This window comes from Myripristis murdjan, chromosome 15 (genome assembly GCF_902150065.1).
Source record: "Myripristis murdjan chromosome 15, fMyrMur1.1, whole genome shotgun sequence".
NCBI lineage: Eukaryota > Metazoa > Chordata > Actinopteri > Holocentriformes > Holocentridae > Myripristis > Myripristis murdjan.
In genome coordinates, this window is record NC_043994.1 from 10,245,603 (window position 1) to 10,273,027 (window position 27,425).

General features: G+C 40.5%; 1 protein-coding gene across 1 annotated transcript; it reads left to right on the forward strand.

Annotated features, from left to right (window-relative positions):
* The first annotated feature begins 959 nt into the window (after nucleotides 1-959).
* b3gnt2b (UDP-GlcNAc:betaGal beta-1,3-N-acetylglucosaminyltransferase 2b) lies at nucleotides 960-26,459 on the forward strand. The gene is made up of 3 exons (XM_030070719.1): nucleotides 960-1,219; nucleotides 16,294-16,440; nucleotides 21,387-26,459. The coding sequence occupies exon 3, from the start codon at nucleotides 21,406-21,408 to the stop codon at nucleotides 22,591-22,593; it is 1,188 nt and encodes a 395-aa protein (XP_029926579.1). The 5' UTR covers nucleotides 960-1,219; nucleotides 16,294-16,440; nucleotides 21,387-21,405; the 3' UTR covers nucleotides 22,594-26,459.
* Nucleotides 26,460-27,425: the final 966 nt, after the last annotated feature.

Here is a 27,425-nt window from a genome sequence, read left to right on the forward strand (position 1 = left end):
AACATCTCAGAGGAAGTTTTTGGGGCAGAAATTATTTTTCACTTAAACCTCAACTGACAGAGCCGAATACACAGAAGATTAGTAGCATCAGCATTTGAATTCTGAAACAGCGTGAATTCTCATTGAACAATCCAGTGAATGAAACTCAATGAAATTTGCAAGGCATAGTTTGAAACTGAAAAAGCGTCATGAAATCGAATGATTGTTTGCCTAGATTTAAAGGAACACTATTCAACAAAACAAATACCTGTAGACCTGTACAGCAGCCATTTTGTCATAAAATAGCAGCGTAAACACAGGTACTACTGATGACATTAATGACGTTTCTGTTCCATTTTAGGCCTGCTATTGTTCATGCTGGTTCCCTGGAAAAAAGGTCTTTTCCATGTTTTGATATCCCAGGTGTTGAGTATTTTAATGGTTTTGCTTAAATCAACATTTAAAAGTTTTACATGGTGCACAATCTAAATTCAGTTATCCAAATGCAAATTGTGACTGTACTGACAAATCTCCATGCACAAAATTAGTTCCAACATGAGTTCCTTCAGAATTAGTTCCCTCCCTAAATTTGTTCCCTCATGATTCAAGAGCTGGAATATCAAGTCTGGCTGCTGTTGGACTTGGATCCTGATTCAAATAATGTGCCAGGGGGAGGTTTTAGGTGATGCCGTGTGTGTGAAAGGGGTGGGAGATGCTATTACTGTATTTCTATTAGAGCTGCTAATTATTGTTGATTCAAATCAGCTGCCAGTTAGTGCATTTTTACCCCTAATGAGCTCCATCTCTTCAGGTTTTGCGAGAGAGAGAGAGAGAGAGAGAGAGAGAGAGAGAGAGAGAGAGAGAGAGAGAGAGAGAGAGAGAGAGAGGTCTCTCCGCCTCGCCCCTCCCTCTCTGTTTTCTTCCAGAATAACAAAGCAGCGTCACCGTGAAACAGGAGGAGCCTGATTTTAATGTTCGCTCGTATCCGTCGGCGAGGTGACAGAGACTGGAGCGACTCAACACGAAAGTCGACATTTAGTCGCTCAAAAGGCGCGTGGACTTGTTGAAGTTTTCCGTGACACCTGAGGTGCGCGTGGATGCTCCGCGTCGAGGTTAAACCCGGTGAAAGGCAAGTTGGAGTGGAGTTTTCTGTCAAGACGGACTGAGACCGAGACGTATACGTTTCTACCACTGGTTGCCATTTAACTACTGAGAGAAGGAACCTCATTCACACTATAAGGTATGGCTTCAGTACACGTACCGTGTGTTTTGTCGTCTGTGGACCGTACATGGCTGTGACTTGCTCGCTTAGCCACACTCATTCGCTATATGATGCCAAAATGTAACTGAGAAAGAAACTCCCAAACGAAGAGCTACATAGTCTGACGATTAAATTTTTAACTGTACACAATAGTATGTAGGGAAATTAAAAGGATACCATATAAGATTTAAAAAAAAAAAAAAAAAAAAAGTCTTTTAAAAATAGAAGGACTAAGCACATTTTGTGGCATTTTTGTGGGAGTGACGTTATATGAGCGTTGAAGTGATTCTGAGTTGTGGCTGCGTTGTTTCTGTGCGATAAAAGTAGTCGAATATGTCAAGTAGAAGACAGTGAGTGCTGAACGGTGTTTCTGTTTCTGTTGTGGCTTCTGGCTATTTAAAAAAAAATCCAGCTTTACTGTTTGGACATGAAGTCACTCGGAGCGCCTATTCTCTCCGCTCTGTGATGCCATATGGGCCCTGTAAGATAAAGTTTTTAATCACATGAGCAACATTTTCCAGAGCCACTGCGCAGATGTGTCTCAGCTCTGCTTCACTGTGCTGACAGCCTGCCGAAATTTGGGGAGTAATGTCCAAACCGCACTGTGGATAAGTTGCCTTCGTCCAATCTAAATGAGGCTTCTGTCTGCTATGGTTACATTTCTTGGAGCCGATGTCACTTTCTGGTTTGAGTTAGGGCTATCCAGTGATGTTTGTGGTCATCAAAAATGTGGGTGGCTGTGGCTTCCAGATGGTTAACATCATGAAGCATACAGGAAAATATCACTTGTATTTTCACAACAGCATTCATTTAAGCTTTGATTTACTCTTAAAATGCCCCATTTCTTATCAGTTACATCAGTTATGCGGTATTTTAAATGTTCTGTCAATTCGTATTAAAATTTGCCTAATAAGGTGTGTCATGTGAGTTAAGGCGTGTTTACCAGTGTGACTCATATTGACCATAGTGCTGTGTTATGTATGATTATTCAAATGTTAAGCTGTGTATACAATCCAGCACAAAAGAAATTGTAACCCAGGCTGACCATTCAATCTCGGTGCAATATGGTGGATCTGTTCTGTGGAATTATTTAGGATTTGATCGAGCAACAATTGCCCAGTTATCTTATTCTTTATTTAAAGCAGTATAGTGTCTTTCAACCTTTTCTGACATGAGTTAATTGTAATAATGATGTCAGTGAAAATATATTTAAACTGTGACCTCCTACTGATGAATATCATGAGGCAAATAACCACAATTGTACAACTATGCCAAAAATTATTTATATCCTCTGGGTGACACATATTTATTCTTTTATTTTTATATAATCTTATTCATATTGGTGGGATACTGCATAATATGATCTATACTATGAGATAACATCATAAACATTCCTGTCACCTCAAATCACAAATGCTCCGAGTAGGAACAAACTGTTTTTCAGCTCTTTTTTGGTCAGTGAAGGCATCACACATTTTACATGGCTGTCATCTTTGCATTAATATATTTGTCCTTTGCATACCGGGCCCCAGCTCATGATAATAACTCTCCATTTTTTTTTCTGTGTCTCAGACATGGAGCTCTGCTATCTAATAACTCGGCTAGATGGTGCGTAGCTGGTGATACAAATAGCACAATACAGAACAACATGTCTTGTAATGAGTTACACCAGATAAAGGAAATAATAATGTGTGTGTGTGTGTGTGTGTGAGTATGTGGAGGGGTGGGGGAGGGGGTAATATTAGGGAACAGGACATTTGGTGGTTGTGCATTTCAGATATACAATTGCTTATATGGTGGATCCTATTCCCCTTGTACAAGATTGCAGGTTTCAATTTTGTTTCATAATCATGAAACCAAAGTATGAAGGACACAAAGTGGGCCAGTTTTTTTTTTTTGTTTTGTTTTTGCCCTTTTCATTTTAAATACAGCACAGGTTAGTTTGTGTTATGCTTCAGGCACAGAGATGGTCTAATGGACATAGCGGGCACAGCCAGCGCTGTCCATAGATACTGTTTTTTGTTTTTTGTTTTTTTCTCAGTTCACATACTCTTGAGCCATACAGTGCTACAGTGGAGCTGCTTAGGTATTCAGCTGATGCTCTTATCCAGAGCAACTTTCAGTGAGCAGGTCATGGGTTTGGTTTCTCGCTCAAGGACACTTTGGCTGTCGTCAGATGTGCGTTGCATGTTGCTGAGATCAAACCATTCTCTCTGCCCATTTTGCCCTCATGCTGTATTCCTCTCACCATGTGCACATAACCTAAGGAAGCATCCTTCATTACCATTCCAAACATTCCCCGTTGTCGATGACTAACATTTTCTAGGAAGGTGGAGAGGAGCACAGATGAGTAATAAGAGTCATCTGCATAAAGCATGGCCCTTTTTTGTAGGCCATTAACGTGTTATGCCAGATCTCAGAGGTGGGTTCATTATTTGTTCCTTGGAAGTGCTGCATTCCAAAAACACTCAGAATGCTTAGTGTTTGCCTCCCTGTGCGTAGTTTTTGTATATCTGTCTTCTGTACTTGCAGACAATTTGATATTATTAGACAAGGGGATAGTACTTCAGCAGTGCACAGCATCACTCCCTAGTCAGTGCACCCAGTCCAGGCCTGACTGCCTCATTGGGTGTGCCTCTGGGACAGTGGATCACCCATTTTTACACGGGAGAGGTAACAGTTTTATGACTGCACAGCATTTTAAACTGATATGACTTCACTGACTGAGCTGTGGCCAGAGATGCAACATACTTCATTTTCCTCCCTCAGAGTTAGAAATAACATTTGATGTTGAAATTAAGGGGAGAATATTATTGTTGGGCAATTTTATATGATGTACTAGGCTATATTATATTTAAATGAAAGAAAATTGTGAAGAAATAACATATTTTCCAGGGCTACTGTTACACATACAAGGTAAAGAGCCATTTTGGAGACATTCATTCAATATTAATGAGCCACTGGCTGCTGATTGACTGGTTTGGAGTATTGGTAGCCCCGCCCTCCAAACTGGCATAAATGGGCTGCTAATGAACAGACCCTTATGCTAGCAGTTTCATTTGCTGTCAGTGGACAGATCAGTGTTTTTCTATCTTCTTCCGGGTATCGATGTTAGTCCATGTTTGTCCATGTTGGTCGCAATGAAACACATTCAGCACAGAGGAGGGAAGGTGCAACTCGGAAGTCAGGACATCCGACAGTCAATGGAAAGCTCCCTAATAAGCTCCCACTCCTCTGTAGGTACAGGTATAACGTTCACTAGATTGAAGCCACTGTACATAACCAGCCCAGCTTACATGATTTAATGCTGATATGCTTTTTAAGAAACTTGTTTTTACAAGTTAGTGTATTCAAATCGTTGCTTGTAAAAATGTTTGGCTTCGTAATATGCCCAATGTCCAAAGCGCTGCGCTGTTGGCTGTTAGTGTGCAGCGGTTCCTTCTGATTTAAAGTCATGGCACCTCACCAATCGAGACCTGAGTTCTTTCTGCCTCTCATTATAAACTGGCTGGTAATTCTTGTGGCTCCCATTGTATGTGCCAGCCCCAAAGGTCTTTTAAAAGCCTTTAAATTATGGTAGTTAAACTTATTCTTATTTCATGTACTTGAGTTCAATCCAGTGAGAAAGCAGGATTTGAGAATGATTGCTCTTACATCAGCATTTTCATTTTGCTCACTGTAATCTCCCCCGCCAACGCAATCAGTTTTGTAATGACTATACCTACCTAACAGTAAAAATCTCCTCAGATGACCCAGGGTTTATAAGTCAAATGTGAGGTTTAGGCTCCTTGACTTAAAAATGTGGCTTTTTATTATTATTTCTCAATCATAACAAAACAATGAATTTCCTTCTTGTCTTCATAACATTTTAAACAGATGTATCTTTAGACCCCTGCTATATAGAACTGAACATCTGAACAGAGGTTTCAAATTGGAAAGATGTGTGAAAATGTGTCTTGGCAGTTTTTCCACATCTAAAATAAATAAATAAATTAAAAAAATACAAACACGTGATGTCTTAAATCACATAAACAATGCAAAATCACATGTTTGTTAAACTACACACAAGGAGTTCAAGGTAAAGAGTTTATTCTCCCCAAATACTGATCAGGGTTTGCACCAGTTAGTGCATTTTGCAGTTTGCATTGTTTTGCCATTTGTTAGTTTTGTTTTGCATATTGACATCTGACAACAGCTACAATTTTGCTTTGCAAAGTATCGTGACACAATAAATTGTTACACCCCTAGTGTATAGTGTATTTGACTAATCCAGGACTGTGCTCCTCTGTCTGCTTTGAGATGATAAACAAATGAAATGATACTTAAATCTTTCTCCTTTGCACACCTTGTAGCTGTTTCTTGAAGGATGAGAGGTATTTTCAGGCCGGGCCTTGGTGTCCTAGTTCCTCTGTCATGACAGTTGATGGTGTAGCGGATTTCATCATTTACTGAGAGCTTTCATACTTCCAGAGAGGCAGGAAGCACCACTGTCAAATACACACAGTTATAACTAAATCCAGGTGTCATGATGGCAAACACTTGAGAAAAATAAAGTTTAAACTAACCGGAATTATCCTTTAGCACTAATGTGGCTGCTGAGAAGTCCTGCCTCTTAGCTTTATTGGCTTGTATCCAGTGGCCATTAATGGGGAAGAAAATCAAAGTTGTTTCATCCACCTGACTGTGTTAGACCGTGGTTTTCCACATTCATTAGAGTAGAAAGGAAACTCCATATGAGGGCTGGGTCACTTAGGTACTACTTGGCTGATAAGGGAAAGTAAAGGAAAAACTCGTGGGTTGCCTAACACAAAAGAACAAGAAGTCACTGCACACAGAATCCTTGGAGAATATTATAACCATTTGTGATTCTGATGAGACATGATGACATTTTTCTGTCAGAATAATAAATTACAACTACAAGTATAACGCAACTCATGAACAAACTGCCTGCTTCGAGATAAGTGTGTGGAATGTGACAAAACGTCCCAACCACTACCAAAATGTACCGTTTTGCATTTTGTTGGTGGCAGGCAGATGGTTGTCTTCCTCCCTGGCTGCGTTTGACCGGCAAGAGTGAAACAGTTGGGTTAGAAAGCCTGCCTGCAGCGCTTGTGCAACAGGATATGAATGTTTAGAGTGCAGCAACATGTGAGCAGGCGATGCTACCCACGGACATGCTCATGGAGGAACCTGCCATACGTACCATAAATCAGCAGCTTAGCACGCAGCAATGTCACAGGCACAGTTGTTCAGTGTAACTTCACAAAGAAATCAACCACCACATCAAATCTTGAAAAACACTGTTCAACTCAACATTGAGCCACAAGAAAACATTGGCAGCATTCAGTATTTGCATGCATTTTAGCAAGCTAAATAAACACTGGTCAAACAAATGTAAAGCTTTTGGAGACCTCATCACTTGTAAATTTTGTCAACGATCATATTTGCCAAAACTGTGTATCTCTTTTTACGTCAGTTGTTCAGGCCACAAAGAGTTAAACAGTGGTTTCGCAGAAGTCTCCGCTCTTCCTGTCACTCTTCCCCATTCCATCTTCTTTTGTCCCCAGGGATGTAAGACATTCCTGTTTAGCTGTTTATAATTCATAATGCACATGTAGGGCCAGCTATACCAGTTCTCTGACACTTGCACTGGAGCGGGTCGGCTGACTTCTGTACATGTCTCCGTACAAGGGCTGAGCATTAAAACAAGAACAGTTTATTTTTCCTCAATATAAATACAAAAATCCTAATAAAATAAAAACGTGGATCAATTTAAAACCCAGATCATGCAGCAAGAATAGAGAAAGGTCTGGTTGTATGCCTGGGGCCAATCCTAATTCCCTTCCCTTGGCCCTACTCCTAGTTTCAGAGTGGCCTCAACTGGGTTGTGGCCCCTCAGACGGACCTATAAGGGGTAGGGGTTGAAATCTTTAACTACTAAATGGGACACCACCATCGTAATCAGTAGCCATAACCCATACAGAAATTCTACATTTATCATTACGGAAGAGAAGGGAAAAGACAAAGACAAAGCAGACAACGCAGCACTGTAATTCTTGATTACCAGGCTACTGGTAATCAAGCGATCAAGGCTGCATACTACAGAGCTGAGAAGTAAAACTTGACTGGTTGCTCTAACCCATGTGCACTCCCACATTTGACTTCTGAAAATGAAATCTAATTTAAGTTTTTAGCGGTAGATCTAAAAATCTCTCTGGATATTCAAAATAAGTGCTTCACTCATTTAACCGGATTATTATGGGGGTGTTGTCAAATTATGGAGCCATGTAAACAGCTTAATGAGGCTATTACCTTACTTGCAGCATTATAGGCAAGAGTTGCATTACTGTGTGCTTGTAAATGTAGCCAGTGTGTCTGCCTCTCTTTTAGCTAATTGAAGCACTCACTTCCTTGCCTTCCTCACCTTATCTTAGAAGCTGTTTGTCTGATATTCGCCTGTGATCCAGTGGTTGTGTGAGGATGTCTCGGTAATGCCCTGAGGCCCTGTATCCAGCTGGTAAAATGCCCTTCTATTTCTATCCCTGTAATAACCGGAATCATTAGCTACACTCTGCTGTTGGTCACTTAAGGGTAGACAACATTGGTATCACAAAAGCTCCATTATGGGCACTTAGAAATTTATTTTACAATGCACAAACAAGTGGAGTTCTCAGGATGAGAAGAATCTGAATAGGCCTCCTCCCCATGTGAAGCCGACGAAACCTTTTTTAAAAGATTTGTCATTAGTAGGACCTCCAGCAGAGAGGTCTGCAACCCAACCCGAACCCGACTCTTTAGCTGCCTATAACGTCGGGTCTGTGTATGTATGCATGTATTTATTTATTTATTTATATATATGTATATGTATTTATCTATCACATCAGTGCTCCTATACACTATAATAAGGCTAGCTAGAGTTTTTGCTGTTGTACTCTTATTAAGAATTAAATTTGGGTTCTGATCAATCAGATTTCATGGGACGTGTTGAGCCAGATCAGGTAGGGCCAGTTCCAGCCCGATGCTCACCTCTAATCCAGCAAGGGAAAAGCTGTGTGATCTCTTGTTGTGGAGCCTCATGTCATCTTGTCTCCAGTATCTGAACCTGCAGTTCACCATTAAATTTCTTTGAGATGGTCCAGTGTGCAATATTTTAATCATTTAATCATTTAGTTTCATTTTAATCATTCAATATATGTTTTAAAACATTTTGAAAGATCAACAGGTGGATGTTGTATTTTGGAACAAAATTGGGAAACTCAAGGCAAAGGGTGATCAAGTAAGTGTGAAATGAGTCAAACGTGAATAAGAAACAGAATCTGATTGTTTTGTTTTTTAATACACAGTGCTTTGATATTAGGAGTTACAGGTAGTGTTTCAGGCTTATGGCCAAATTTATGATCTTTATTGTTGTTTAGAGTCATCTGTCCTGCTGAAGTGTCCAGACACTGAATCCCTACCAGCTTCAGGAGAGATGCTCTTTAACTGATTCTGACCTCTGACATCTGATTTTTTTTTTAATGCACTTTTGGTTCAAGTCAGCATCTTGATTATTGCCAATACGCCAGTATTCTACCATTGTTAACTGTGGAAGTACTGATGCAAGAATATACATGATGAGTTATGCAGTTTGGGATTCACATAGAGATGAAATTGTAATTTGTAAAATCTAGTTTTTGAAAAGAAACTTGAATAAATGCAGTTCTCTAAGGGATAAATTTGTTTATGTTTTCAGCAAGATAAAATTGAGAATAGACAGGGATTTATGACCTGTTTAACTTCCTCTAATACTAATTCAGCCAATATATTATAATACATGAATGCGATATGACACTTTATGCACAGGTTTTGTTTGGAAAGATAATGCTTTTTTATGTTTAAAATGTGCGATACATGACTGTAGGTTTGGAGATTTGTTACACCCTAGTCACATCAGAGTTAAGCATGACATGTTTGTGTAAGTCATTATCACCAAATGAACACTGACATGAGCACCTGGCGCCAATATCTGTATCACAAAAGCTTCATAATACACACAAACACACACACACACACACACACACACGCACACAGTTTTGTCAGTATCACTGCAGTGAGGGTGAGTGTATGGGACAGGCTGAGTGACCAGTGTTTCTTGATAATGAGGAATTCCATTCTATTTTAACTCCCCTCTGACTCTGTGTGTGTGCGCGCGCGTGCGTGTGTGTGTGCACGTGTGTGTGTGTGTGTGCATGTGTGTGTGTGGGAGGGTGGAGTAAGGGGAGTTGCTCGGAGGACTAATTGGCTGATGCCATTTTTATCCTCTGTCCCACCCTTAATGTCACAAATAGGAGTTTTTGCCTCGTGACTTGGATGGTATGATTTTATTTATTAGATTTTCACATTACATTAGACATTAAATCCCTACCAACTGCAGAGTGGCTGTCCTGTAGCTGAACCTGACCGCTGACATCTCTGGGGATCAATAAGCTATCAACAAAAACTGAACAGTTTGCTTCCAAATAGAGAGACCCACCATCTAAGAAAAAAGGAAATTCCTAAAAACTGGGAGTACACAATTAAAAGAGTTTATGGTGCTTTTCAAAGGATAGTTAGTAACTTGTGACCTTGGCTGACAAAATAACACTTTTACAGGCAGGATACTCTATATATTTTGGAGTTGTTAAATTAATAACTAGGCTATGCATTTTACCCCTTCTAAATGCACATACCATTATACATTATATCATAGTCTTAAGTTCTTAAACACAATCCTCATAAATGTGTCTTAGAATTCTGGTGACAAATTGAGACCAAAAAAGAGTTATAATAATAATAATGGTATTAATAAAATATGTTGACAAGCCAGGGCTGTGTAATGTTGTGGATCTCACATTACAAGAGGATTTCACAATACGTCATAATTTGATTTTGTGTCAAGATACATCGCAGTGCTTGATAGAACTGACTTTAATGTATAACTGTAGCTTAATCCTGTAGTTTAGAATACAAAGTGCTGCAGAACACTTATGAAGACTATTAAAATATACAACATATTTTAAAATAACCGACTCCAAACAGTTTAATTCACATTTCCAATTGATTACAGCAGAAGTACTGTAATAATCACTGTTGGGAAAAAGCCATAAAACTGTGTGTATCTGTGTGTAATGCGACTCCTGGTCCATGTGAATAGTGGTGTCCACTGTAGACATTTGGTGTGCAGACACCAACTCAGACCACACCTCTTCATCTCAGGTTATTTATGGTGCTCTCTCTTCACACCACGTCTCGATTACTCCCACATTCCCTCTTGCTCCTACAGCCTCTTATATTCACCAGTCCTGGGTAAGGATGGTGCTCAAAATACCTTTCTGTTGGTTTAGTCTACCTAGGTACTAGATGTTTGTGACAGACCACAACACAGTGACTGCCAGAAAGTTAAGTCAATCATGAGAAATTTTTTTGACTTTATCTTTACTTTTGGGTGACTGACACCTTACCTGATGCCTTATGTTGATTTGTAAAGGGAAATGTAATCAAGTTTTTTTTTGTACCAGTTCATGTGCCATTTCCTGGGTGTTTTTTCTTTCAAAGTCTTACACTACCTCAGCGGGATACATTTTTAGCATGGTTGGCAGGTGCATGCTATTCTCTTTTTCTTTCGTTGAGGACATCATGTCTAACTTCGCTGTGAAATCTGTCAGTGTAGTGTTACCTTGCTTATCAGCAAACATACACACCTTACAGAACATGACATAAAGGAAAGATCCACCCTCACATACCTGTAACCCATTATTTATCATCACTCTGTGATATTCAGCAGATTCCAGACGTTAGTTTATGATGAAGACTTTTTTGTTTGTTTGTTTATTTTTGTTGTTATTGTTGTTGGTGTGCATTCATGTGTCTGTGTGTGTGCATGCATGCGTGTGTCTGCATGCGGGTGTGTGTGAACAATTTTCGCAACACACCTCATCAAGTTTCTAATTTGGTTAGTGATTTCCTGCATTTTCCAGGAAAAAAAAAAAAACGTTTGAGAGCTAGAGGATGGGTGTGACCTTGTTGCATTCAGCTGTGGGTTTTATGTGTAGGTGGAGAGAGCTATCATAATGGCAAGAGAGCAAGAGTTTTTCCGCTTGAGAAAAAATGAAAGTGGCACTTACGCAAAACATGAAATGTCTTGTGGTCACATTTAGCCGTCTATCAGTGGAGAGATTAAACTCTGTCTCTTCTAAGGTGAATTCCTCCCTTTATTATTGTTGTATGTCAGTGCAACATGGTGGCTGAGGTTTACTGATGATTTTTTTTTTAGATAGCTGAAACCTTTTCTGCTAACTTAATTGTAGCTGTGTTTAAATTGTCTAAATGGGATTTGGGTCAGCTGTGTTTGGCTGATTATTCATAGGAATTAGAATAAATCAGCAGCAAACTACAAAGTGCACCCAGAAACACAAAGTACATCACGAGTTGCCATTTTGTCATCCATTCAGCCTTGGACAAACCCTGAAGATGTGAAAGATATTATGTGCAAATCTGGCTTCTCTCTATTTTCTTACTCTCTTATTTTGTAGCTTGTGCTTCCCTCATTGGTCAGCACTTCTATCTTTCTTCCTTCTTGTGTCTGAAGGTGAACTTTGTTCAGAGAGCTGATACGGTCAGGAGTGATGCAGACAAGTATGCTGGTCTGCTGCCTCCATATCTGCTGTCACCACCACCGCCACGCGCACACACTGACACACACACTGACACACACACACACACACACACACCGCATTACGTTAAAAGTATTTTGCTGATGTTCTCAACCAGGCCTGCTCCCGGTCAGTGAGCAGGAAGCAGTTCAGTGTCTCTCTAAAGAACACTTTGAAATGACACTGCACAGAGGTATGGCTGCCTTTAGCCAACTGTCTGACTTTCCACACACTTTCCCCTAATACATCTATAGTCTGCAAACTGTGTGTGTGTGAGTGTGTGTGTGTGTGTGTGTGTGTGTGTGTGTGTGTGTGTGTGTGTGTGTGTGTGTGTGTGTGTGTGTGTGTGTGTGTGTGTGTGTGTGTGAGATTGCTTTCCTCTTATGGGCTCTTTATCTCTAGTTAGTCATGGCAGATTTTTAGCACCAGCCTGTGGTCTGAATGAGATCACTACAGCAGCTCAGCGTGTGTAGCACATATTCAGCTTGCAGCCAGGCACACTCAGGTATCAACATGTAGAGGCAAAGCCTATGTCCCCTGTATTTCATATAAAAGCTGCTAGCTGAAAAGCCTTTGAATGCAAAATCATTAGCACTCTAGAGACTGTAATTGATTGTATTTACGAAATGCTGATCAGTAGATATCAGAAAACAGGCAGGAGGAATTTGCCTTTTTAGTACAGTTGTGTTGTGCTAATGATAATTTGGATACCTTATCACTGACACAAAAGTATTGTGGTATCTTTTAGGCAGCATTCTCCGATTTGATTAATTTGGTCTTGCATGTGACAAGCTTCACCCATCTGGCTCTTTTAAGTTGGCCAAAATGAAAACTGCAGATCAAGAAAAAGTATTTGCAAACACTGTTGGGCTTAGGCGTTGCATGAATGGACATGTAACATTTTATTATCCCTTCTCTTATTCTCTGTACTGGCATGGGAGTTTGACTAACAGAAAAAGCAGATGCTAACCAGTGCAGCTACACTAGTGAGAACACAAAGTTTAATTTTATGCAGTCAGCTGATGCTTTTATCCACACATCGGGATACTCTTAATGATAAATGCCATCTAATGCCTTTTAATGCTTTAAATGAACTTAGAATTTAAATGAACTTAAAATTACCCGATCACCAATTTCACTAGCAAGTAAGAAGTCTAAGAGTTAATGCTACTCGACTGCAACAACAGATTTTAGAAATATTCATGTAACCCTAGAATATGTAATAATAATTTAAATTTATAAAGCGCCTCTCAAGGGACCTAAGGGTGCTTACTATTATTATTGCTGTTGTTGTTATTAAGAGTTTAATAGGCCAGCAGAATGTGAAGTGGGGAAGGTGTTCATTCTGAACGGGAGAAGTGCAAACCTAGAAGTGAAGTTAGTTGTACAAAGGTCGTATTTGGATTAGCTGGAGTTAATAAATGTATACAGAATGCATTGAGACGTTCCATTGTTGATTAACCCTCCTCCTCAGATATATGTTTGAGAGGTAGGTGTGAGTGTGTCTTTATGTGTGTGTGAGTGTGTGTGTGTGTGTGTGTCAAAACAGAGAAAGAAACATAGAAGAGAGAGAGGAACATCAGTGGGTGTTAGGAAATGAGTGTTAAATGAATAATTTTAGGCCGTTTGTTCGTTAACAACAAGCAGGAAGAAGTGATGCGCTCTCTTCCTCTGTTGGCCCTTTGTGTTTTCCCAGCAAAACCAGCAGATTAATGATTAACGCCACCCAGTCAGGTGTGTGTGTGTATACGTTATGGTAACTTTCCACACCACTGTCCATACATCCATTTTCCATACCTGCTAAGTCCATTACAGTTCTTACCACCATCTTCCCCCTGATTATCAGTTTGGCAGCATGGAAAAAAACTGAAATGACGGTTAAGCCAGCATGAACCCAAATCAACCAGTATATGATGACATAAGTACAATGACACTTAATGACGCTTCTGTTGAAATTGTTTCTAAGAGGAAATCTTTCAGAAACAATGTCTGGGGCTCTGTGGTTTGTACAGACGCCCTCCAGGGCAAAGGAAGTGTGAGTGAGAGGGTGACTTTTGCCAGTTTGAATCGCAGGGCCGGTTGAAAAAATCTGCATGGGTACCGTTCAGTTGCCATTGAAATGTACTTGAGCAAAGCCGTGACCACACATGTGCTTTATTCAGGGCTGGGTGACATTGATAAATATAAATATCACAATAACTTTGGCTGAATACCTCCAGTATCAATACTGACCTTTTTCACAGCAGCCATTTTAACATGAAATAGCAGGTAAACCCATGTGTTACTAATGATATTAATCAAGCTTCTGTTTAAGTGTGCCAGAGCCTTTCCAGTGAGCCCCCATGAAAGACATCCGGTCCCCTGGCTCTGGTAGACATGAATGGAACACAACTTTAATTAATATCATTAGAAAACCTGTGTTTACCTGCTGGTCATAGCAAAATGACTGCTGTGCAAAAGGCCCGTTGTGACAGTACTGTAGGGATCACTGCTGATATTTGAACATGGGATTTTTGTCAAGCAGTCACATGTGAATATATTTGACCAAGCAGGTAGAGTTAACTAACAGGACAGCCAAGATAAGTTAAGATAAGATTTACCTTTACTGTCTACAACAGTCTAATGCATTTAAATTATAGTATATTTAGAAAACTAGGAAAAGATTTATACTAAGCTATATGACAATATGTAAAATCCCAGACAATAGCTGGTCTCATATCACAATCTATGTAATATGTGCTTCTATGACTCAGTTTTTGATGATTTTGTGATTTGTTCATGACCTGTGTTGAACTGGGATTTATATTGTATAATTATGAATTGAGTTTCATGTTTTTAAATGAACTGCCAGATGAGCCAAAGATAATTTTCCACATTGGTGGATAATAAGAGTTGTCTAATCCAATCTAATCTAATCTAATTTTGAGATATTGTCCTGATATATTGTCCTGCTCAAGGAGAATAAAGTAGTGCCAGGAAGTGTGTGTGTCTGCGTATAACTCTTACTCCCCTGCTGCAACTTCTCTTCCACACCACTGCTGACTTAAAGAAGCCTGTTCTCCCTCAATATGCCCTACTTCAATAATAGTAATAATAGTTTTAATAGTTTTTAGCCATTTTAAGGTCACTGCTCTTAGACACTGCTAGGTATAGCAGTGTCTAAGATAAATTCTTTGGCTCACCTAATTTGGTCTACCTAATTTCCCCTCGGGGATCAGTGAAGTATTTCCGATTCTGATTCTGACCTGTCAGAAGCTCATAAACTTACAAAATATCCTCCTGCCAAGAACGGTTTAAACTGACCAAAATAATTTGGTATTTGCCACTTGGTGGGTGTGAATTTCAGACCCTGCATGTTAGCATTACAGAGATATTAATCCTTACAATTTTATAGTCTGGGGACAGCAGAGACAGCCAAGTATGCAAAAGCCACCGTGGGTAGCAAAAACACAAAACAGATGCTTAGACTTGGTTCACAAGCAATCTAAAAATACATGGTTTGGATGGGAATGCACAAGCATAGGACAGATGAGTGTGTAATCTGATAGTGTGGATTCTTGCATAGCTCTGCCTTCACATTTGTATCTGTGGTAGGAATATCGGCTATTAACACACTGTTAGGTAAAAGAGAACTATGATGCGGGGTTTTGTATTGGGATCCATGAATTTTCTGACATGACAGATCCTGAATAGTGCAGCCACACATGCCGCAACACGCCAGACCAGAAACAAAATCAAGCTCAAGGAGCTAAGGAGGGAGAATAGAAACAGGCTCACACAAATTTCCTTAAGCCGGCGAATATCCCTCAAGGCAACTGTTAGGCTGGCCTCTGATTTCTGTGGTTAAAGGAATATGTAGGGCTATGTCTGTGTCTTCCGGTGAGTGCAACATTTCCTCATTCATCCTCAAAAGACCTCTGCCAAGGAGAAGTGAGAACGCTCTGTGTTTTATGTGTAGAGTCAGATTTGTAGTCCACGGTCTATTTTTGTGTCCTGAACTTTCCCCTTGCAATAAATGCGAGATCCTGTTGCTTCTGTTCCACGTGTGCCTGTATGAGCTTGCTGTGCAAATGCTTGTACATTTACTGGCAAGTAAATTCTTCGTGATTCTTATTTTATTTTTCTCTCTTAGCTCCTCTTTATTTTTTTCTGGTCCTGGTCCCTTTTTCTTTACCTTCATATCTTTTATTTCATGAGTTTTCCAACTTTGACAAGTTAGTTTTGACAAAGAGGAGATGCAGTAGCTATTGTGCCTGTTTTGAATAAGAAAGAACGACTTTTGGAACACCGCAAGCCATTGATACTACTTGCCTAGTCATTTGTTTGATGCCTGGCTGGCTTCTTCAAAGCCTTTGACAACAGCATTTGTTTGTGTGTCTCCAGGTTTGACTGTCCCCCTCCCCCCCGTCCTCCTGATCCCTGGTCCTCACTGCCTGCTGTTCCTCAAGGCACTGGGCTAAGTATGGGGTAAGAGAGCTAAGAGAAGACACCAGAGCGACACAAGCTGAGGACGCCCACAAGCCTGCACAGGTAAGGTGCATCATTTGCACATGCACAACAAACACACAGAACACACTCCTAATATACATGCAGCAAATTATCACACCTATATTTGATATGGTCTTGTATCCATATTGTTTTTTCAGAATGGACATAAGTCCTTGAAAGTACTTGAATAGTTTGTGTGATCATAATAAAATGTAGACGCTGTAGTCAAGAATTGAGTGTCCAATTCACAGACCATTTCATCCTGTAAAAACCAGCAATGAGCCTTCAAGGTTTGAGTATTTCAGGTCAACCTAATTGTACCTTGAAACTCTCTCAATTTGATTAGGCACACACACATAAAGCCCTAGTCCTGTAACTGCCATTGTTATCTGCTCCCCGCACCCATCCCCCACACCTGTGAGACGCCTCACCTCAAACAGACATTTATCAGGTGGAACACAGTGGTCAAACAGAGCCTGGCATTGTCCAGTAGATTATTGCCAGATCTAATCAATGTGCCTCAGCTGTACTGTCTTTCCTAGGCTGATCAATGCCACAGCAAACAGTATTGTTGTCCATCTGGCCTGCTATTTTTCCCAGGATTGACCTGCATTATCCATTATTGCAAAATGGAGGTCTTATAAAGACAAATACTGAATGAGAAATACATTAAATACACTAACACTGCCTGGTAAATGGGTTTTACTGCCTTTGCAGGGCACCTTTGCCAAAACTTGAGTAATGTTAGGCATTTTGGATTTTTTAAAAAATCTGAGCGATTTACTTACTTACTTATTTAAAATGAATCTTTTTTGTTTTGTTTTGTTTAGCCTTTTAATTACATAGACCCCTGATCCTGCCTGTCTGTTGTTAGACTACTGCCTTTGGAGGGACAATGTATTTTGACTTTTCACATAATTCTGATGTGCTACTGTCTTGGCCTCGTCTCCCCTGAAAAAGAGATTCTTTAATGGAGTGATATTATCGGCACAGTCTTCCCAACAAAGGTTATCGCTGCTGAGCATAAACCAGTTTGATTGTGGTATTGATGATAATAACGTCAGTTTTTGAAAATGTATAATGCTGGTTGTAAAGTATTTGACATTGCCGAAGCCTACACTTGAGACCTACATGAACATGGCACACATTTATGAACCTTAGACTATAATGAAAATTTGCTGTGTCATGTCACCTTTGACAGAGGCTGTTCATCATAAAGAGATCTTTTTACAAACCAGGTTGGTTTGATATTTGAGTGCTTCAGTTGATGACCCAGTGCAAGTTTCTCACAGTACAGTGTTGGCATCTCAACACTGTGCTGTTTGAGTGACTGAGACTTTGTTCAGACTCGTTTTTAACATCCATCTCAGGTGATCCAGTCACCAGTGGACAGCATCTCAAATCCATTTCCAGTGAACACTACTGAACAGACTTGCGATTAACCTTAGGTCTGGCAGAATTACATACCCAAGCTCCCTCCCATCTGTTCTTCCTTCTCATTTCTTTATCACATGCTATCACTATGTTCCCAGTAGTTTCCACCCAACCATCCCCCATCTCTGGTCAATTAGCAAAGCAGGTCTGCCTAACTTCTCTATTTTTCTAATTGCCCACTTAGGACACCATGAACTCAACACAACACAGTTTTATTTTCATGCCAAGAGTCCTCTCCATCAAACACTCCTTCCTTCTACAAAGCAACCAGGCGGTCTTATGATACTGCCCTGGACCTACTGGGACACATTAGCTTTCACTCTACAGATGCTATATGGTCCAGTGAGACCCTGATAACCTCCAAAGGTGGTTTGAGTGATCGGATCTCCAAGATACGTTGTTCACACCTGTACCTTGAGGTGGATGTTGCAACCAAGAATGTCTAAAGGTAACCTAAAAGTCTCAAGGTCAGCCAGGGCGCCAGCCAGTGTGCATCCCTGATCCTGCCAAGTCATCAATTCTGCATAATCAGCTAAATGCCTAAAATATAAACATAAAATACAATGCATGGCATTCCTACTGTTTAACATCAGCTTTAACAAGTCTTCCAACCAGCCTCAGATGGTTCATCTTGTCAAGGCTCTAGTAGATGGGTGTGTATTTAGGGCCATGGTGTTGACTGTTAATTAGTAGTGTGGAAGCTGTGGTCTTGTCAACAATTGAAAATTAGCCAGCTGACTAACACTGGCACATTTACAGAAATGTTGATTAATGTGTGTTGCCCTTTATAAATAAATTAATTAATTAATTAATTAATTATGAGTAAATGAATGAAATGGAAAGGAAACATGTTGTTTAGCCTCATCACCCACCTACTAATCTCCCACAAGGCTCCTTGTTTGTACGGTGAAGCAGAGGACAGGAAGCTATAATTATCCATGAGATGGAAGCAGGAGGAGAAAGGGTGGTGGAGCAGGCAGGGGAGTAGGAAAGTTATGGCTGCACTTGTCCCTGTTATGAATATATCAGTATGATAATAGCATTAGGATTATGTAACATCCCCTATCATCATTTGTCTTTGTGCTGATGTCATTTGGCTTTGCGCAGGTTTGGACAGAGAGTGCAACAGATTGATGGAGCAGTTGAAGTAGAGAGCAAGGGAGAGGGCAAGCCAGAGTAAATGGAAATGACACAGAGGGGGTGAAAGAGAAGGGGTAAAAATGGGGTAGGGAGAGTGAAAGAGCTGGTGACGGCTAAAAGAAAGAGAGGGAATGGGAAAGAAAAGGGAGAGCAAACAGGAGGGCAGTGGTGCAGAGGTGTTGCTAGGGAGCTGAGGAGCAGAAACCTGATACAGAGGCAGAGAGGCAGGAAGAAGAGGAGCAGGATACAGACAGCGGTGTAGTGGAGGGTAAACCCCGCCTAAATTCAGGTCACTCAGCCTTTTTAGTTTGCTAGGTTCACTCACCTTTTAAGCAGACATGAGTGTTCACATTATCAGTTCAAGGCATGCATCATAAAATAAGGGGCCAAACCAACACAAGCTACGTGAAAAGTCACACTATTCTGAATAATTATCTGTTTCTTACACTCTGTGACTCTCTTCCTCTTTCACGCTGTCTCACTTTATCTCAGTCTCGCCCTGTCTGCCTATCAGCTGGTCTTTATTTATCACTACCTCTATCTGTGTCTGTGGTTGTTTGCCTCGTGGTGATCACTGGCTGGAGTTTTGTTATGTCAGCTTTCAGTGTACTACCACAGCATAGATTTTCTTATAAAGATTTCACTTAATGGTGCAATACGTCAGAGTTTTACAGCCCCATAGTGCAAAATGACCTCAATATATCTGCGCAGGATTGATGAGGTTATTGATCCATTACCAATGACTCAAAGATTCGGTAACTTCAGCAGATGCAGACATTTGTAGCGCTCTGGCCTGCACTCTGTGTTTAAGAGGAAAAGCTCCCACACTGGTATTTATCGTATGCACTGAATCGTTTTTATTGCATGATGACGCATGTGATGAGGTAAGGCTACAGCAAGTCAGTATGTAAATGTATTGTTGTTTTTGAGTTGTTATGCTTAAATAATTATTTTTCAGAAAAGCTGTTTAATTTTTGTGGTTAGTGTTATGTGTTGATGAGTTGTTTTGAATGATTATTAATGGCTGCTTTCAATGGTGTATCTTCTTACAAAGATGTTTATCACACAGTGTGGTGTCTCAAGATAAGCTCACCTATAAAAGTCAGTACTGTGCCACAGGAATTTTTGGTGTGTACAGTTCAACACGGATCTAGTAAAAATCTTACAGTGATTTCAGCTTATGTGGATACATATAGATGTAGGTGCTTCCTTTGCTGGTGAGAATAAAAAGGCAGTGCATGAGAAAGGGAAGAGACCTGGAAAATATATAAAGAGCAGGATACAGACAATACAGAAAGACAGTAAAAAGACTTAGCAAAGAAAAGAGAATGTTATCAGCAGAGGACTGCGAGCCTGCCAAAGGAGAAACCTGAAGCAGACCTGTACCCTCTGAAAGGCTGTATTGTTCTCTGTGTTTGCCCTATCACTCACATGTTGCCCTCATTTTTTGTTTACTTCAGGCTGGTGAAAGAGTGCAAGGTGACAACACACTCTCAAATGGCTAGATGGCTATGACTTTATGCCAAATTCTTTTTTTCAGATGTCTTGATCAGGCGTGGTGAACTTGCATTGTGACCCAAAGTGAATTTTTATATGGTTCCTCCCAGTTAATGTTTGAGCCAATGATTGTGGTGACCGTTACTTGTTAATGCACAGACACACATGTAAACACATATGTGCACACACACACACACACACACACACATATAAACGCACACTGTGTCGTGTTGACTGAGTAGAATGTAGTGGTTGTTGATTTGCACACAATTTGCAGAACGATTGAAACAGTTTTTATTAGTACAAATGCAAATTTTGAGTAGTAATGGTGCCAGTGCCTATTCTCTTTAGAGACTCACTTTCCTACACACCTGTCCACAAGAAGGTAGCCAAGACAGTGAGACAGTGCAGCATTACGTGTGCCAACACTTAAATCGTATGCTTAGGTTTACTTGAGGGACTTGATGTGACACATGATGGACTTATGGTAGAAATTTCTGTTTCTTTTTCACCACCTCCTCCTCTTCCACTGGCTGTGAGTAGTTGAAGGACAGTCTCCCTACTCACTACACCATCCCTCCTACTTTTCCATAGAGGCAACGATTGTTATTATGGAGTAGCAGGAAACAAAAATAACATGATTTGTACTCAGTTAGTATGTCAACCTATTTCCTATCAGGACTATCCATGCTTTTGAATGTCTGATCGCATTAAAGACCTCTTTCACACGTGTTCACAGATGTGTTAATCATTGAGGACATGGAAATTAATTTGACACACACTTTGAATTAATACTTTCTTTTTCCGAGACAATGCCCAGATAAATATTGCTGTGTTTTCCTCTCCCACACACCTTTCTTACTTTCTCACATCTTTATTTCTAATTTGTGTGTGTGTGTGTGTGTGTGTGTGTCCAGGTGGTGAGCGGACGTTGCCATGGCGATTCTGCGGATGAGGCTAAAGGTTCTGGTGACAGTGATGATGGTCAACCTCTTCATCTTCATCATCGTCTCCCGGAACAGCAACCAGGACAAACAAGGGCGCCACAAGGTTCGCATCCCCAACAAACGCTTCTGGAGCAAACTGGCCCCCAACCAGGCATATTGGAACCTCCAGCAGCAGATTCTGGATTTCCAGCATAATCCCATCCTAACCACTAACTCCTCCGAAATGCCTGATTGGCTCAACAACACAGAGTTGACCTCTGACCCCTGCCAGCCCCTCTATAGGGTTACCACTCAGGTGAAAGACTATAACTCCCTACCAGGCCGCTTCAAGGACTTCCTGCTTTACATGCGCTGCCGCTCCTACCCCCTCCTGGTGGACCAGCCTCATATTTGCAATGAACCACCTTACCTGCTGCTGGCTGTCAAATCCTTGGCTCCGCACTTCGACCGCCGCCAGGCCATTCGTCAGTCCTGGGGACAGGCAGGTGTTGTAGCCAATAAGACTGTGGTGACTATCTTCCTGCTCGGGAATGCCACAGCAGTGGACCATCATCCAGATCTGTCAGAGATGCTGAATTATGAGAGCGCTCGCCATAAGGATATCATCCAGTGGGACTACCGGGATTCCTTCTTCAACCTGACTGTCAAAGAGGTTCTGTTCCTGGAATGGATACAGACCCGCTGCCCCGGGGCTCGCTATATCTTCAAAGGCGATGATGATGTCTTTGTCAACACTTTCCGCATCTTGGACTTCCTCAAAGGCCTCTCAGGACCCAAGGCCAGGGATCTGTTTGTAGGTGACGTGATCACCAATGCAGGGCCACATCGCGACAAGAAGGTCAAATACTTCATTCCAGAGAGCATGTATGTTGGGACGTACCCTCCGTATGCAGGGGGTGGCGGTTACCTTTATTCAGGTGACCTAGCTGCTCGTCTGCACAACATATCGCACCATGTGGCACTCTACCCCATAGATGATGTTTATACAGGCATGTGCCTTAGGAAACTAGGGATGGCCCCAGAAAAACACAAGGGCTTCAGAACTTTTGACATTGAGGAGAAGTATAGGTCCAATCCCTGTGCCTACAAGAGTTTAATGCTTGTTCACTCAAGGACCCCACAGGAGATGATCAAAATCTGGGCATGGCTCAATAACCCTGATTTGAACTGCCAGTAATAGCTCAGTGGCAGCCATTTTGTGTCTGGGCAAATCATTTTGGGTCTGACTAAAATGGTTAAAATTACCCAAAAGGGGACATTTTCGGGGTGACTAAGTGGTACTGGCCAGTGTCAATTCACTGTTCTTGAAAGGTGAAAATGACCAATATTATTTTATTTCAAGTTGGGTCGTGACTTTAAAGTTGGAAACTTAAAGTTGTTGATAAACTACTGTCATGGTCTCTTGGGGTTATTTTGCCTTGTGCATTGTACCCCTAAAAATGAGAAAGGACTGCATCATTCATGCATAGCTCCATTTTCAAAATGGCCACCATAGTATTTTTGATGACAGACTTCCGTAGAGCCAGCTGACCCTCCTTTACTGTTGAATGAGCTTCACCCAAAGTGACCGTGTCATTCTGTGCGTGCACATATTTATATTATGACTATTTATATGATCTTTATAATGCTTTAACACTGTGTGTCAGCTCCATGATGGAGCCTCTCAATGCTGTATTACATGAGGATGGAGACTGAGACTTAAGGTGTGTCCACCAGGGACTCTCTTTACAGCACTTTCTCACTTTGTCAATAGGAAGTACTTGCTGTTCAGGATATTGACAGCTTTGAGAGATGAGACTGGTTTCAGCACTCCTTGTGCTGATGTTGTTGAGACTGATTTTCATTAGTTTCTTATCAACATAGTGAACCAGTGCTTCAACCAGTGCTTCCCACATACAGCTGTGATACTAGCCTAAAAAGAGGTTCCCGGTGGACAAAGGCTTATCTGTTGCTGGAGGCTAAACTTGTGCTCCTATTCGCATCCACACTCCTGAAAGTATTCACTTGTGCTCCACTTGCTCCATCTCAACCCTAACCTATTTCTTCTGTAAAAGAATTGTGCAAAATTGTTTTGTTTGTTTACTCTCCATTATGGCCAAACAAGACACTCATATCCAAAACACTGTAATCATTTTTAACGCTTTTTTTTTTTGAAGTTCTGGACTTGAAAAGTATTATTTTGTCAAAGTTGTGTAAGTTCCCTACTGTACGGTTAAATTCCCTTTAATTTGGGCTATTATTTTGAAAGAGAAGGCACCACCCTTTTTCACATGGCTGACATTTCATTTTAGAACAAAACACTTCAAATCAAAGTTTTGAAATCATGTGTCGTGTAGAGAGCACATACTTTCAGGAAAAACAAGGAATAGGACCATAGCCTAGCTGAGCTCAGCAGGTCTGGGCTTCATTTGACATGGATCGAGAAATCCAAATGCTGTCTGTTTCGCTTCAGGTTATATATTCCACCCTCTCCAGAAAGAAACTGCTGGTATAAATGCTAAATTCATATTTTCCACAAAAAGAGACATTATATTTTCAAGCTGCCAGTACACAGCTCATGTCTGTAGTACTTATTATAACCTGATACATTGGTGTCTGCAAGTGTTTGTTGTAAAAGTTTGCTTTACTGTGTTGTCAGTGGATTGATGAGACAAATATGCATTGTCCAAAAAAGGAAAAAAAAGAAAAAAAAAAAGTTAAGCATGGTGTCACATACAGTGAGCAGCTCACGTTTACCGAAGTATCCGTTAACTTTCTGTCACTGATCACTGTGATACTATGAGACAACTGGCTCTGAGAAAATCACCAATCGTTTTAAAGATTTCATTCCAAAATGTTACATGTCTAATTTGGGGAGGACAATTATCTTGTTCTTTACACAGTATTTAAAAAAACAGAAATGGTTACATCCTTGGAAAAGTTATTGTTTTACAAGTTAAAAACTCACAGTATGTGATAACTGCAGTAACATTCAGTAATGAATTTTACCTTCATTCCAGGAATAATTTTGTCAGCGTTTTTACAATGGTGTATTTCTCATTTTGGAATGAAAGTCCTCATTTTACGTTATGTGAAACGCTCAGCTCACTGCTCGCTGTTTTTTGTTTTTCACAGCTCTTGGGTCTGTCCTGCATGTTATGCAGAAATGCTTCACACATTTACTTTATGTCCATGTGAAATAATTTGTTTCTTTTCAACTGTATGTGAGGCAGTAACATGAGACACTTGACACCTATCATGGGTCTTTCAAATGGTCCTGTAACAATGCACGTTAACTTTGAGAGAGGTGACCTCCGAACAGGATTAGATGCTTACTTGTGTCAAGTTATCTTTTTAACTCTCAAATTCTTTTAATTGACCCTGACACTGGTTATTACTGTTCAATGGAGTGACTTGGGCAGAGAAAAGCAGTGCTCAAGACCTTTTCTCCCTACACTTGAGTTAGAGCTCCCCCTGCTGGTCAGGTGTGTTAACTTTGTAGCTGTAGGACTCATACATAGACACTGGCAACTCAATTATCCAAAACTTAATTCCACTGCTTTCTAATGTCTCTAGTCTCTTCTGTGATACCTTGACCACCCATTCATTAGACACCCTACTATGGCGTTTAGCAACAGATTTAAGTGTTTGTATGAAAGACAGACTTGGGAAGAGTGATATTTGTAGATATGCTTTGTGGTTACGTTTGGTGCCAGATGGATGGGTTTTGCTGCACATTACACAACAGAGAGTTAGCAGAAGATTTCCCTGGTGCTGTAAAACCCACTTATCTGTAGCCCAAGTAGTATAAATGAAGAATTATTTAAGTTTCTAGAGAAGAGATCAGTAAAAAAATATGAAAAGGAAAGAGACAAAAAGGGGAAATTGACCTGACCCAGAGACAGAGTAGGGCAGATTTCACTCGTGTTAAATGTTTTTGTCAAGGTGTCACCTATTGTCTTTGTCCTTTCTGGTTCATGTCTCCTCAAGATGTCCACTGGGGTTTTTCACAGCTTAAAAACCTAACCAAAGGCAGGTTGCATCCTCGCAGCTTGCACATGGGTGCTGTTAGGGGCTACTTGAAATGTTTACATGTTTTAAACAGTCATTTTCACTTTTCTTTATAATCATTACTTAAGTCTGATCTGCTTTACATGTGTATTCCCAAGCTCACTTTCATGTGATTTTGTCCTTACTGTCTGATATTTGTCTCCTCTTGCCTCACGGGTTTAGATTCAACCTTTCTCCCTCATTCTGCTTTGAATCATCATTTGCATGAGGTACTTTTCCTGTACATATTAAACGCACAATTTAGCTGGATGTTTTGTTAGTTTTTGATGCCTCCCCCAGTCTCAGTAGCTATGATGTGTTACTGTCTTAGCTTTTGCAGCTGCTGTTGTTTATACTACTACTCACTGGGACACAACAGCAACCAAGAGGGCATAAAAGAACATCATCTTATCATTTACATGTATTGAAAGGTCACATAAAATCAGTGTTTTTATAGCTTTGAGGGGAAAAAAAAGTGTCACTTTTCTCTGAGTGACATAATACAGAGTTTTGGTTCACTTTGATCGGGAAACATTCCCAGAAAAAGTAGCATACTGGACTAAACAGGGCGGACAACATGGAGTTGTCCTCTATGTTGCTATGTAGTTGTTTCAAAAGTGTTTAGGAAAAATCCCTCCCCATCTTTTCCAGTTATACCACAGCCTTGAATGTTACAATTGCCCAGGCTGTTTCTCCTCTATCGTCATACAGAAATGTGCAGAAATTTCTGGGGAAAAAACTCTTGGAGTTATTCGTAGTTACACAAGCCCTGGTATGTACAAGGTTAAATTTCACTGTATCCTTCACCTAATGTGTGTCTATGTATTTCAGAGTACTGTTGTGACTTTGTGTAATACTTCCACTGCACTAATGAGAGATGACTACCAAAATTGTGCCTGATGTTTTATCTATGTATAAGAAGATCTATTGCTAAACCATGTTAAGTGTGATTGCTTGTCTATGACCTAGAATGACTTGATTGTTTCAATAAAGTATATTTTGCTGTTTTTGTAAGGTCTGCTCAATGTATTTTTATTTCATACTGTTGAATGTTATGAATTAAAACGTGTGTAAAATGAAATCACAATGTGTTTATCCCTCCATAACTTATATTTTACACTGATTTGATGTGGCAACCCTCTGTTCTTGCAGCAGGTTAGGACCCGTTCCCTTGTGCACATGAAGTTTCTTGCCAGCAGAGGGCAGCAGTGTTGTTTAAACCGCTCATGTAAGACTGAAACTATGTAGTTCTACCTGCACAGTGCATTGCTGTTATTTCAGTTGCCGGGTCATTTCTTGCTACTTTGCCAACTGCTTTTATTTGCATGTTTTTGAAAGAAGTCAGGTGAACGTGCTCAGATTTCAAAGGGCTGAACACACACCATTTGCAGTAGAGCACAGCAGAGAACACACACACACACACACACAGATAAAACATTTTGAGCAGGTCCCCAAAAAGTCATTTTGACACAGACAAGCACACACACACACACACACACACACATACACTCACGTCTTGTGAACCTCTTGAGCTCACACACCTGTGCCAGCTGATGACTGCCACTGGGAATTTGGTCGTCATGACAACCATCACCCATCCTCCCCTTATCCCTGTGTGAGGAGGTTGGGGGTTAGGACCTTTTGAGAGTAAAAGTGCAGTGAGTTTTGTGTGTGTGTGTGTGTGTGTGTGTGTGTGTGTGTGTGTGTGCATGGGTTGTCTTGATACTCAGTGCAAACCATATTTCTTCACTGATAATGATCTCATGGCCTTTTAAGGGAAAGACATTTAAAAAAAAAAAAAAAAGATGAAAAAAAAGCTGTTGTGCCTGTGCTTTGGTTTTACTGACCTTGGTTTTTGCCAGGAGAGCTGCACAATCCTCCCTGTAAAACTATTTCAGACCAAAATAAATAAATAAATAAATGCCTGTAGCCTCTGCACCTTTGGGTTGTCTAGTTTTCAGAAAAGCAGAATAACTTGAG

Coding starts and splice junctions, on each gene's coding strand:
- b3gnt2b (XM_030070719.1), top strand. CDS start 21,406: ATGGCGATTCTGCGGATGAGGCTAAAGGTTCTGGTGACAGTGATGATG.